The sequence below is a fragment of the Vespa crabro genome, chromosome 10 (assembly GCF_910589235.1).
Source record: "Vespa crabro chromosome 10, iyVesCrab1.2, whole genome shotgun sequence".
NCBI classification, from domain to species: domain Eukaryota; kingdom Metazoa; phylum Arthropoda; class Insecta; order Hymenoptera; family Vespidae; genus Vespa; species Vespa crabro.
Window position 1 is genome coordinate 7,794,713 of NC_060964.1, and position 14,452 is coordinate 7,809,164.

Below are 14,452 nucleotides of genomic sequence, written 5' to 3' on the forward strand. Positions count from 1 at the left end.
TAAAGGAGCAACCACGAAAAAATAATGAATTTCAAATTGGAATCGGCATCGGAAAGTCAATTAGAAGAAAGGCGCAATCGTTGTGGAGTGCAATGAAAAGGTCGATCGATTTCTTCGGCTGAAGTGTCTCCTCGTAGCTCGAAAAGACTTCGAGACGGTCCTCCATCTAGAAAGCATAGCAATGGTGGACGATAAACGGATAGTTCCCTTTTCAATCAAACAACGACCACTGAAATCGATCCTAATGGCCGCATAGATGTCTCCGTAATTTGGAGGCGTGACACTTCACATGGATATAGGTTTGTACGATGTGCGGTGTAGTAGGTTGCGGTGCGGTGCGATGCGGTGCGGTATGGTACAGGTTTAGATGCAAATGCTAGTATAGGTGCAGGGACAGGTGCAGGTACGGTACGGTACGATACAATACGGTTCGATGTGCGGTACACACCGATCGAACAATTTCACCGTTCGACAGGACTCTATCGATCGTCTATGTCTATATACATGCACATATATATATATATATGTGCATGTATGTATGTACGTATATTCGATTTCCCCTGTCAGCCCTTTTCTCAATACACACGACATATCTCTATTTCTCTTATCATATCTACGAATATCTCAGCAGAGAGTTTATTTTGAAGATATAGAGAGATATTCTATAATCGCCGCCATCTTCATATTTTTCACATTTGTAGTTTTTTTCATTTACTTTTATCCGTGTGTACAAATATATATATATATATGTGTGTATGTGCGAGATTATTTGTGTGCGCGCTTGTCGTGTGTACAACGATTCCTTGCTTTTTCGAAGTACGTCGGATGTTAACGGAAGGTTAAAAAGTACAAAAAAAAAAAAAAAAAAAAGAAATAAACCCCAGCATTTGCAATACACACACACACACACATCTGCAATACACACACATACACGCGCGCGCACGCACACACACACACACACACACATATATTTTTTTAGATTATGGTGTGGCTTTAGATTATGGTAGGTGGAAATCGACAAGCTGAGAGTGACGTTGAAACGTAAGATAGGAGAAACGCCACGCGATTTTGCTGTAGTAGGTATAAAATATGATTTTTCTTGAATTTATATCGAAGATAATGGAATGGTTGTTCGTAGGTTATCTAAAAAAAAAAAGAAAAAAAAAAAAAAACAGAAAGATGGAAAGAGTGAGATGGAGAGATGGATAAAGAGAGAAAGAGAGAAAGAGAGAGAGAGAGAGAGAGAAAGAAAGAAGGAGAGAGAGTTTAATCACTCGACGAGAAGAAGAGCGAGATAGTAAATTCTTTGTAAAAAGTTGGTGAAGAACATTTCTACTGTCTCTCTCTCTCTCTCTCTCTCTCTCTCTCTCTCTCTCTCTCTCTCTCTCTCTCTTTCTCTATCCCTTTCTCTTTCTCTTTCTCTCGTTCTTCTCATTTTCGAGGACGTTCGTTTATTCTCACCCATCTCTCCCCTTCTTCTTTTTCTCTACCGTATAAGGAAACCACCCCTTCGGTCGCGTGTTCCTCGCGAATCTGCGGGCGACTACAGAGCAAGCAGGGCTTTAGTTAAAAAAAAAAAAAAAAAAAAAAAAAAGAACAAAAAGAAAAGAAAAGAAAAGAAAGAAGAAGAAGAAGAAGAAGAAGAAGAAAAAGAAAAAATATATAAAACCATGTGTCTTCACCCCGTGTCTCCCTTTGTGCTATCAACCGAATATATATATCTATATATACATACATAGATTTACATGCATACATATATACATACATACATACATACATACATAGATACACACATGTACAGGTAACACATTTCCATCGAACTCTTTCTTTCTTTCTTTCTTCCTTTCTCTTTCTCTCTCTCTCTCTCTCTCTCTCTCTCTCTCTCTCTCTTTCTCTCTATTTCTTTCTCTCTTTCTCTTTCTCTCTCTTACTATCTTTTTATCTTTCTTTCTTTCTTTCTTTCTTTCTTTCTTTCTTTCTTTCTTTCTTTCTTTCTCCCACTTTCTTCTGTCTTTTATTCTAGCTCTCGGCAAAGATAAGGTAAGTTCATCGATTCGCGAATATTCGCGATGTTGCTGCGTAACAACGAAAGGGATATGCTCGTCCCTTTTTGTATGGGATATGCCCGTCTAGTACGAGCCTGAGGACGTATCAAAACCATCTCGAATCTGTCGATTTCTTTGATGGATTTTTCTTAAAAAAAAAATATATATATATATATATATTTTATTTCTAATAAAAAAAATATATATATAAATATTTATTAAAACAAAATATATATATGTATTAAAAGAAAAAGAATATATATATATATATGCATATATATAATTTGGAAGAATTTAATGAAACAATTGTTGATGTCGAAGTTTTTTCGAACTATGAAATTACCAGCGAAGAGATTTTCGAAAAAAATATCAAAATAGAGAGCGTCAGCTACGTCAACATTGTTTTCGATTGCTCGAAAATTCGTGCATGCAAATTGGCTTTTTTACATTTTTTCCCTTTCTTCTCTTTTTTTTTTCTTTTTTTTTTTTATGCAGCAGATTGCAGTGAGAATTTGATAAAAAAGGAAGAAAAAAAGACCGAAAGAAGATTATTGAGCAATCGAGTAGGTTAAATAACGCATGGTACGAGCCTTTTTTCGATATTAAAAGGATATTCTCCTGAGTTTATATCTCTTTTTTTTTTGTTTTTTAATTAAAAAAAAAAAAAAAAAAAAAAAAAAACACAAAAAAAAAGAAAAAACAACAGTGAAGAAAAATCATGCGAAAAAACAAAAGAAAAAAAAGAAAAAGAAAAAAGGAAAAGAAAGGAAGGCTGCTGCACTGCACGAACTGGAAACGACGGGCGAGTCGATTGAAATTTTCCGAACGAATTTCGAAGCTCTCACTTCGAAATGCGATCTACTCCTTCGCGTTTTTTTTTCTTTCTTTCTTCTTTTTTTTTTCTTCTTTTCTCTTCTCGATTAAATTCGATTTACTTTACGTTCGCGCTTAACATGAACGGGAGATAATTAATGACGTACAAAAACGTAGGAAAGGAAACGTGTAAAAACAGAGGAGAACGAGTAAAAAAAAAAAAAAAATATAGAAAGGAAAGAAAAAAAAGCATGAAAAGGAAAAAAAAAAGAAGAGCCAGTTTGGGGATTAGAGGGACTCCATTATAGGAACTCATACGATAGGTCGTCCAAAACATACTACGGTTTACTCCGTGAAAACGGATTCAAAATGAGAGTTGTCGTTTCTTCCTAATGAAATATCGTTTCTTTCGATTGGAATAAACGATACATCGGTTTCGTGAAAGAAAGGAAGAAAGTAATTCGATATTTTCTCTCTACGAAAATTGTCGACTTTTGACTTCTCTTATTATTTTTTTTTTTCTTCCCCCCTTTAATTTCTTTCACGAAACAATTATTATTTTATCCTTACTTTCGAAGTTCTAAATCGAACGATCATTCTATCTTAATCCATAATTAATTTTTGATCCTTTAATCTTCCTTTTTTGTTTTATACCTTTCTCTCTCTCTCTCTCTCTCTCTCTCTCTCTCTCTCTCTCTCTCTCTTCCAGAAAATGTATCCTATTCCTTCTTTCAATCGACTTCTAACTCAAACGATTATTTAATTTCAATCCCCAATGAATTTCACTTTAATCCCATTTATTTTTATCCTGACCCTTAGTAGTAAGTTCGTTCTCTCTCTCTCTCTCTCTCTCTCTCTCTCTCTCCCTCTCTTTCTTTCTCTCTCCTGTTTTCTCTTTCTATCCCCTCTTGTCTCATTTAAAGTGCTCGTATATTTCGAGAGAAATCATCGGCCGATTAAGAAACTTTGGCTAACAAGTAAGTAAGCCAAGTAACTGCTCCATCGTTACGAACACCAAGGATTATCTTCGTAAATCCTCCTTTCCGGTTTCCCTCTTCAATTCTCTCTCTTTCTCTCTCCCTCTCTCTCTCTCTCTCTCTGTCTCTCTCTCTGTCTGTCTCTCGCTCCTCTCCTTTAATTAACAGTTTCGTAGTTTAATTGAATTAATAAAAAGAAGAGTAAGAGAGAAAAGGATAGGGAGAGAGAAAGAAAAAAAAAAGAAACGGAAAAAAATGAGAAAGAAGAAGAAGAACAAAAAATATCAAGGATTATATAACGGGAGTGACGTAGAGGAAAAAAAATTGGGTTTATATTATACATATATCTATACTTTGGATTACCTTTTCTTTACCGATACCAATACGTTAACTTGTGCCAGTGGAAAAGTCTTCTCTCGTTTTCCTCCTCACGTTTCGACGGTAAGATTACCATTTTTCATATGGAAAAAGAAGATCCTTCGTGGTTTCGACGGACCTTTCAGTAAAGAGAGTTCCCCTATTTCTTTATCTCTCTCTCTCTCTCTCTCTCTCTCTCTCTCTCTCTCTCTCTCTCTCTTTAATGCTTTTCTCGTGAACATCATTCTCTTGATATTTTTTTTTTTCTTTTTTAAATAAAAGCGATATCAAGGATCCTCCTTGATACTTATCTCATTCTTCGATTCGATCCTATAGTAAAGATAATCATCATAGCAAAAATTAATAACTCATTTCGATAAAAAATAACATATAAATACGATAATAAATTCGATAATCCGAAATATAATATAATAATCGTATGTCGAAGTATCGTGCGAAATTGTAAGAAATTTTTTAAATGATCACTTTGAAATCATTCTTTTTTTTTTTCCTTTTTCTTTTTCTTTTTTATAAAAGCCCGTTAAATCATTGAGAACGATTTCGTAAAATTAAACTTCCGGATAACGAGTCATTCGTCCCTCTAACAACGTTCCCGTCTTCCTATCGTTATCTTTACTTTTTTCTATCTTTAACGAGGCGCGATTAATGAACTACAGGTATGAAATTAATTGGAAATATGTGTCCTTGTCCGCTCGATCACGAGGATCTATTTTTTTCCCCCCTTTTTTTCTCATCATCTTCTTCTTCTTCTTGTTTTCTTTTATTTTTGATTCCTCTTTTTTCGACAAAAAGAAGGCGGGAAAAGAGTATACCGAAAAATTCGTACGTGGAATGTTCTCGTTGGATTATAGTTATTGTCGTTCAGTGTCGTAATCCTCGTCGTTGTCGTTGTCCTCGTCATCCTATTCGACGTCGTCGTCGTTGTCGTCGTCGACGATGATGGTGGCATCGAATGAAGAAACTTTTTTCACTTTGCTTCGGTCTACCATTTTCGGCGAAAATTTCATCAGAACTTTGACGATAACCATTGACCCACGTCGTCGCTCCACGGCTTCGCTAAGTCTCGCTCGCTCCCACTATTGTTTTTTCTTTTTTTTTTCTTCTTCGTTTTGCTTTTTTTTTTTTCTTTTATATATATATATATATATATTTTTTTATTTCCTCTCTTTTTCATTTTTCTTTCTTTTTTTTTTCCTCCTCGACTCAGTCAATCGTTCCTTTTCCGGTACTGTCATAAAACGAGTACATCAGAAAAAGAAAAAGAAGAAGAAGATGAAGAGGGAAAAGATGAAGAAAACAAAGTGTAGGTCCTTTTAAGAGAAATTTAATGTCACTCTTGCGTGATATATTCAATACTTTTTCAAAGCACTCTCTCTCTCTCTCTCTCTCTTTCTTTTCTCTTTTATCGAATTCATTTATCTTCGATCTGACCATCTCTACGTTCACGCCCGACGAAACATAATAATTTCATTTCTATTCATTCCTATCGTCATTTTTAATGAGATACGAGTATCGTTCGTTCGGTCGGTCGATTTTTATCTTTTATTTCTATAAACGTAGAAAATTTACAAAACGATTTACAAAGAATGAATAGATAGAATTGAAAGAGGAACAGGAAGAAATAGGAAGAAGTAATAGGAAAGGATGACTATGAAGTTGATGATGATGATAATGAAGAAGAAGAAGAAGAAGAATTCGTGAGAAAAATATTTTCACGTCGCGGATTTTGAAAGGCTAAACTAAAACGATTCGGACGATCGGAAAGGATGAAACGAAGCGAATCGCGGTTTACTTCTGACTTTATCAAGGGATTCGATGGATTTCCATAAACGAACTGGGTTCCGGTACGATCACGTTCTCGCCCATATGGAAATTTGCATCCTCGCTATTCCTCCTTGCTATTCCTCCTCCTTCTCTTCCTCTTCCTCTTCCACCTAGCCTTCCACCCCTTTCCCTATCATGACGAAGGGGCAATAACGGATGAAAGAAAAGGCAAAAAAAAAAGAAAAAAATGAAAAAGGAAAAAGGCAGTAGAAAACGTTTTACAACTTTTTATGTGCATAATATTTCCCACGCACTTCTCTCTCTCTCTCTCTCTCTCTCTCTCTCTCTCTCGTTCGTTTTTTCTCTTTCTCGTATAGATATGTGTCTAGTTCGACCTTATGTAAAACGACGCGAAATTGAAATGTAGAAACGGCAGTATGAAGGGATTGGCGTTTTTATTATTGTTGGAATATCGCCAGGCATATCGCGTATTATCGACATTTAAAAAGAAAAAAAGAAAAAATGATAGAAGAAAGACAAAAAAAAATAACTAACAAGAGGAGAGAGAGAGAGAGAGAAACCTTGGATTGAGTCGTTTGTCGTTCGTTAGAAAAGGAAAAAAAAAAAGAAAAAGAAAGAAAAAATAAAGAGAAAAATGTATTGTAATCTAAAAATCTGCCTTTCTCTCGTAGTACATCGTTATCGGTAATCGTCTTCATTCGATTTTTCGATGTATCGAGGATATTCTATCTAATCGAGAAAAGAGAGAGAGAGAGAGAGAGAGAGAGAAGTGGGAGAAAAAGGGATGGAAAAAAAAAACTAGAGCCTCTCCGGTGTCACGAAAAACGGAAAACGGAAAACGGAAAACGGATACGTTTAGCTAGTGTAACATTCGCGACACTTTATTGCTTTCTCCTTTTTTCTATCGTTATCCAACTCGAATGACTTTTCTCGTATCGTTGGAGAAAGATTACACACTGATACACACATACATATATACATACACAGATTTACATTCATCGTCGAAGTATCGAAAGGAGAATCGAGAGCAAAGCTAGCACGACGTTTGAAAATTTCGTTGGACTCTCTTCCTTTATTTCTCTCTCTCTCTCTCTCTCTATCTACCTACCTATCTAACTATCTGTTTCTCTCTATCTCTCTCTCTCTCTCTCTCTCTCTCTCTCTCCCACACTTTCTTTCTTTTTAGTGAACGACAATATATAGAAAACGATTTTCCATATGTCCACATGGACAACGTTAAAATGTAAAAAGTGGTGGCACGTGCCGATATACGTATATATAACTTCCGTCGAATCCAACGATAGTCATGTTTAAAGCGTTTCGTTTTTTCATCCCTCCGTCCCACTGTTCCTTCTTCCGTCCTTCCGATTTGTTCGTTTCGTATATCGAAATTCTATAGACTGGAAGAGGTAATAGTTCGACGACAATATACATATGTACCAACGTTTAAAAGCCATCATCGTTTCGATGTCCACTCCAGAACGACAACGACAATGACGACGACCAAGTTTCTCTCTCTCTCTCTCTCTCTCTCTCTCTCTCTCTCTCTCTCTCATTCGATACGTCGTTGAAAAGTTCGCGTTTGAAAGTGGACCCTATGTATCTCTACGAGTAGTTTCGTGTTCTAGCCGTAGGTATTCGATTTTTTGCTCTCTCTCTCTCTCTCTCTCTCTCTTATTTTTTAATCTTCTTTTTTTCTATCTATTTCTTTTGTTCCTTTTATCTCGTCATCTTTATCTACCTCTTTCTATTTATTCATTTCAACTACTTTCTTTTACGTCGAACGAATTATAGTATCGAATAAGGGATCATAATTATCGTTTTAAGGGTGGAAAATCGATTTCACCGTGTATTTTAATCTCTCACCGAATTTAATCCCTTAGTTAATGACTTTTTCTTATCCTCTTTTCTTTCTCCCTATCTCTTGGTCTCTCCCTCTCTCTCTCTCCCCTTCTTCTTCCTCTTCTTCTTTTTCTTCTTTCTTATTTTTTTACCTCGTCTTTGAGTTAACTTTATTTAAAATGAATGAACTCTTTCCGTTCGATTCCGTTCCGCTGTTAATGTCGTGAAAAGTATGTTCGACTTATATCATCCTAGTATCGGCAAATATTTGTTCGCGAGTGTCCTTTTCACATACACGTTTTCTACTGGAAAAGCGTATCTCTCTCTCTCTCTCTCTCTCTCTCTCTCTCTCTCTCTCTCGTTTCCCTTTGCACTACATACTCGTACAAACGTTCGGAAATAAACATTTGCTTAACGTTCGGAAAAGCTTCGAAACGTTCGATGCGTGAATAGACGGCGGAAAAGTAAGAAAGAGAGAGAGAAAGAACGACGAAGAAAAAAAAAATATATATATATATATATATATAAATAAATATATACATATATATATGTAGGAAAAGAGAGAAAGAGAGAGAAAGAGTAGTTTGGAAAATGCTTTTTCCCAGAATGAGATACGTTTCTTCGCGTGACGGTTCATTTCCATGGACGTAATACTTTTCTCGATTTGTCGATTCGTTAACGACAAAGCTACCAGCTTCGAGTGTCCTTCGAGCTTTTTGAAAAGCTCTCTTAGTCCGACATCGTAAAAATGTTCATTTGCGTTTTTTTTTTTTTTTTTTTTTTTTTTTTTTATCAGTATCTACATATACTTAACTCTTTGAATTCGTTTCTCGAGAAATTTCGATTTACGACGTGTTGCCTTTGAGAAAAAAAAAAAAAAGAAAAAGAAAAAAAAAGAAAAAGAAGAAAAAAGAAAAAGAATAAAAAAAGAAAACTGATGATCGTCATTAATATTCTTTTTTTTTTTTTCTCGTTTGTATCCATAGGCGGAAGAATGATTAAAAATTGAGATGGAAAAAAAAATGAAAGAAAGAGAAGGAATTAATAATTAATAGAGACAAATATCTCGACGTTGTAGTTACATCTCGTATGTACATCATATACATCATATATATATGTAAAAAGTTCCCTATGAAAAATATATTGTAGAAAAATGGATTAATGGTTTCAAACGTCATTCGTTATTACGTAATTTCTTTTTATTTATTATATACCCTTCCCTATTTCTTTGTCTTATCCTTTACATGTTCATCCGGACAAATAGCAAGTTTCCATCTTTTACCCCGTGCAAAGAGTAATATGTCTCTTATGGTTTCGTTATATGAAATAATCCCGGAAACGTCAAAAGCAACGTTTGTTTCTTTTTGAACGTATTAATCGCGTTGCTCGCGACCGCTTGAGAGCAACCAGACGAAAGAAAGAAAAAGGAAAGATCTCTAAAGCTCGGAAACAAAGAAGCCAGTAGGTTTTTTCCTCTAATGAGGAAACGTTTCTTTCCTTTCGAGTTTCCCCTACCTCCCTCTTTCTTCCTTCCTTCCTTCCTCCATTCTTGTTTTTTCTTTCGTACTTTTTTTTTTTTTTATTTCTTCTTTATCTTTTCTTTCCTTTTATTTTCTTTTCTCTATCTCGCTTTTCCCCCGAGATATTGATTTTTCTCACTCGTACCTGTCAAAAGTAATTATCATTCCTTTGTTCTTTCATATAATTCTGTTAAAAATATTCCTCGAAGATCGGATTCGATGGATCGATTCATCGTCCTTTTTTTTTCTTTTCACTCTCTCTTTATCTCTATCTCTCTCTCTCTATCTATCTCTTTCGATACCTCTTTATCTTCTTCCTTTTCATTTCTCTTTTTCTTTACCTTTTTCTCGTACCATGTCATCGTACCGAATACACGCATGCATACAGACATTAAATTAATTTATTTATATCATTCCCGAAGAAATACTTTTATTTATCGAGGCGTGTGACATGCACATTTGAATGACATTATTATATGAGAAAATTAAATGTCGTTTGCATGTGCATTTTCACTTTTAATCGATCCATCTATTTTTATTTTTTTCAAACTTTCTCTCTCTCTCTCTCTCTCTCTCTCTCTCTCTCTCTTTCTCTTTCTTTCGAGATGGAGAAAGAAATTCCTAAACTGGCATAGAAATTTACTCGTTTTCCAATGTCTTTCAACGTTCTATTGCCCGTTGAATGATCGAAAGAAAATGATAATTAAATTTTATTAAAATGAACGCGTATCATCGTCCTGTGAAGGATGTGATTATCAAATAATTATAAACAGGGGAGAAAAGTAGTAGGAATCGTCGAAGCTCGCGATAGTCGCCTTGGTTTTTGCACTCGCAAGAGTTGTGAAAAACAATTAACGGCGTACTTTCTGGACTCTGATAAAAACGGAGTACACTGAGCACGATTGGCTGCGATTGTTTCAGGAGTGACCATCTTGCTATCGCTGACGGTGTTCCTGAATCTCGTTGCCGAGACCCTACCCCAGGTCTCCGACGCTATACCCCTGTTAGGTACAAATCGACTTTTTTTATAACAAATCAACGAATTAAGAAGAAAAAAAAAAAAGAAAACAAAACAAATAAACAAACAAATAAATAATCCAAAAATAAACGGCGTTTCTCGATACTTGTCACGGACGATGCGCGTGTTCCCGTTGTTTCGCGAGAACAGAAGAGACATCAGAGGTGTTTTATTATTATTATTATTATTATTATTATTATTATTAATATTAATTCTGTTATATTTTGTGATAAATCATTTTTTTTCCTTTTTTCTTTTTTTCTTTTTTTTTTTTTTTTCATTTAATCAAACAACGTTGTAGAAATGCGTTATAAAAAGTAAAATTTTAAAGGAATATTACAAGATCCAACTTCTGTTATTCTTTTTTTATAAAATAATCGAAAACGAATTGAAAAGAACGTAGGATTTTACGTTTGTTAAGCGAGGATATTGATCGAAGGGTTAGTAGAAGAAAAAAGAAAAAAAAACAAAAAAGAAAAAGGAAGAAAAAGAACCGATTGGAAATTCGCGTAAAGGTGCGAAACATTGAAAAGGCAATTTAGTTTTTCAGTCTTCATGTCCAGGCAACGAAATGTCGCGTCCTCTCGTCGAGGGACGCACAAATCGTCGAAGCGAAACTTTCGAAAACTACCAGTTGCTTCTTTATCGAATTGTTCCGAGCGAGTGGCCTCTCCTACTCGCTGGACACGCTTCTCTTCCTCATATCTACCCTGAGGGAAGATATGGAAGGAGAAACAAAAGTTACAATTTTTTTTTCTAAAGATCGATACCACCAACTATTACCAAAAGCAAAAACAAAAGGAATAATATTCGAATATTAATCGACGAAATTTTTTTCTTTGTTTTTTTTTTTTTTTACTTTCTCCTCGAGCAAAATTCAAAAAAAGAAAAAAATAAAAAAAGAAAAAATGAAGAAAAAAAGAAAAGAAACTTGCCGTTTTCTGGCCGTGAGAAATTGGGCAGATAGATGAAAAAAAAAAAAAGGAAAAAAGAAAAAATAGAAAAAGAAAGAAAGAGGAAAAAAAAAGCAAGATCTTTCGACGTTGTTACGTAGCCATTTGGGAACCGTGTACTTACTTACTTTCTTTTCGACGATGCCCCAAACTTTTACGAACGTAAGACGTTATCCGCGAAAACTCAAGAAAAGAGTTCGGCAAGGAAGTTCAAAGAAGAGAGCTGACTCTTCTCTTGCCGGAAATTTGAGTTAATCACGTTGGGAAACGTTACTACTACTACTACTACTATTACTACAACCGGTATTAGGTCGGCTAGAAAATGCAATTCTTTTAACGTCTTTGCCCTTTCCAAAACTCTGATGAGAATTTTATGAGAAACTTTTACCACTCTTTCTCTCTCTCTCTCTCTCTCTCTCTCTTTTAATATTATGGCATCACTGTTTTTTTTTTTTTTTTTTTTAATATTCGTATAGCAACAAGAAATTTTTTATATCGGAAAAAACGGACAAATTTTCAATGTTCCATTGTTATTTATTTTTAAAAATCATTGTTGCGAATAGGCGATAGTTAAATCTGGAATGGAAGAGATTGGAAAGAAAAGTATTGGATAGAGTTATTCGTTTTTCGAAGAGAAGAGCTCGCTAGATTCAACGCGTTTCCCAACTTGCTCGAATTTAATTGAATAAGTTCGAAGTTCGAATACGAGACGACGAACAGGATAGAGGAAAAAAGAGAGAGAGAGAGAGAGAGAGAGAGGTGCCTTTTTCTTTCTTTATTTCTTCCTTTCTATCTTTTTTCTTCTCTTCTTCTCTATGGCACATTTGTCCTCGGCGAGAGTGATTTCGAGCAATGCACGCGCAGCTAGAAATCGATTAACCCTGACACGTTTTCTTTCCTATCTCTACCTCCTTGCTCCAACTTTGACTTGCCGCGAGGTGCGTTGAAATCAAATTACATTTACCGACGACGTATAAATTGACGGATGAGAAAATTCGTCGGGCTCTTTATTTGGTATTTCCACGTTTTCCGATACGACACGAGATCCTTTCGGTATATTCGATTTTCCAAATTTTCTTTAGGGAAAACGACAACGAGAATTCTTTTTTATTATCGCTTGATTACTTTAAGAAATCAAAAAGAAAAATCGAATAAAGTAAAATAAAATAAAATAAAATAAAATAAAATAAAATAAAATAAATAAAACAACGAAGAAGAAAAAGAAAGTGATAAAATGCAATTTGTCCCTTCAATAAATTGCATCTCTTTTTTCCTTGACTTTTATATTTTTATATTTTTATTTTTATTTGATACAATATTTACATGCAATAATTTTCAATATTCACTTTAATTAACTATTTTACCCTCTTATTAACCCGATAGCAAAACTCCATCTTATTACTTTCCGCTTGAAAAAGTTTCTTTCAAGAAGCCGAATCTTCGAAGGTCCATGATTTTTCTACCGTGAAGGATTCATTTACGTGTTACTATACGGCTAGTCGTCCCACGGGAAACACCGAAGGATCTGTCGATTTTCTTCGCTCCTCCTCTTTCTCCTCCTCCTCCTCCTTTTCCCTAGAGCCCCTCTTATTTACCCTTTTCTTTCTCAACCATCCATTTCAAGCTTGGAAGGCCGTCAGCTTGGATTTATCGGCGATCGTACTAAATTAAAACTTGTCCTGCTATTTCTTTGAATGTTCTCTTCTTGTCAATTTCTTTCTATCTATCTGTCCCTCTCTCTCTCTCTTCTCTCTCTTTTTCTCTACCTATAAAAAAATGTTATACGAATTTCAATCGATATCGAAGTTTATCATTCGAAGAGATTCAATATATGAGACTGTCAATTCGTAAAGAAAGAAAGGAAAAAAAGAAAAAAGAAAATAATTAACAATGGAGATCAAAAGATTGGTGTGACTTAAAACTCGATATGTTTCGACCATTCAAGACATAACATTCAATAACAAATAAAAATTTCCTAAAATCTATCTCTTACTTGACATCATATTAGTATCGTTAAAAAATAACGTAACCCTCTCTCTCTCTCTCCCTTACATATACATATACATTCTCGCATATATACACACACATACATGTACGCATACACAGGTATACTTTCTATAGCTTCCCTAAGGACAGTATATTTTTTTCTCCTTTAACAACGCGATTGAGTTAATCGATAATTTAATCGTCGAGGAAGATAAAAGACTCTCTCTCTCTCTCTCGCTCACTCATTCACTCACTGAGTCACTCACTCTTACACACTTATACGCCTACAGTGATCTCTTTAGAACGTAAGCATAGGAAAAGAGACTATAGGAGTGGCGTTGTTTAAAGAGGAATGATAAAGAGAGAGAGAGAGAGAGAGAGTGAGAGAGAGAGAGATAGAAGGATGGAACGCGTATGCGCTAGGATGGCAAGTCGACTGTAAGTTAGTAAAGTGCATGCTAATTAATGAGGTTGGACCTTGTGCACGCACGGGACAAGTTCAAAATGTATGTATGTAAGAGAGTGAGAGAGATAGAGCGATAGAGAGAGAGAGAGAGAGAGAGAGAAAGATAGAGAGAGAGAGAATTTGCTATTGCCGGTCATACGATGAGATACGAAGAGTAGAGACACTTTCAACTTCGTTATTGCAGTTACCTTGAGAATATACGTAATATTAGTAAAGAGATACCCTTAAACATCGTTTTATCAATCGTTCGCTTAGAAGATCGAAAGAAGAATCTCTTTGTACATTATCGTACGTGATTTCATCGAAACTCGTACAAGAAAAGCTCCGGAATATTTCCTGGATTTTCTAAGGGAAAAAAAAAAAAAATATGAAAACATCTGACAAATAAAAGTATTGACAGGGCAATCGCGAATTTATTCTACTTTTATCTTATTCCCTTTATAACGAGTTTTCGAATGATCGATTTCATGCATCGATGTTTTAACAGTCGATTTATTATCGGTTTCCGCGAATGTACATCCGAATGTTTATTTGTTTTAATTTATGAGATATTTTATACAACGAAAAATATCAACGCGAAATGTTTATATTATTTTTTTTTTTTATTCGATGTAACGATGCTTCCATTGTTATTCGTGAATATTGTGTTGTGAAAAGGAGGATAAAAAG

General features: G+C 34.9%; 1 protein-coding gene across 8 annotated transcripts in view; it reads left to right on the forward strand.

The window, feature by feature from the left end:
* Positions 1 to 14,452, forward strand: part of LOC124427568 (neuronal acetylcholine receptor subunit alpha-7-like) — a 252,146-nt gene that overhangs the window by 190,589 nt on the left and 47,105 nt on the right. For 2 of the 8 annotated variants that reach the window (XM_046970658.1, XM_046970652.1), the window contains one exon: positions 10,282 to 10,368. The exons of the other annotated variants lie outside the window; for them this stretch is intronic. In XM_046970658.1, the coding sequence (XP_046826614.1) occupies positions 10,282 to 10,368 (87 nt within the window). The remainder of the gene's footprint in view (positions 1 to 10,281; positions 10,369 to 14,452) is intronic. 8 annotated transcript variants of the gene reach the window in all.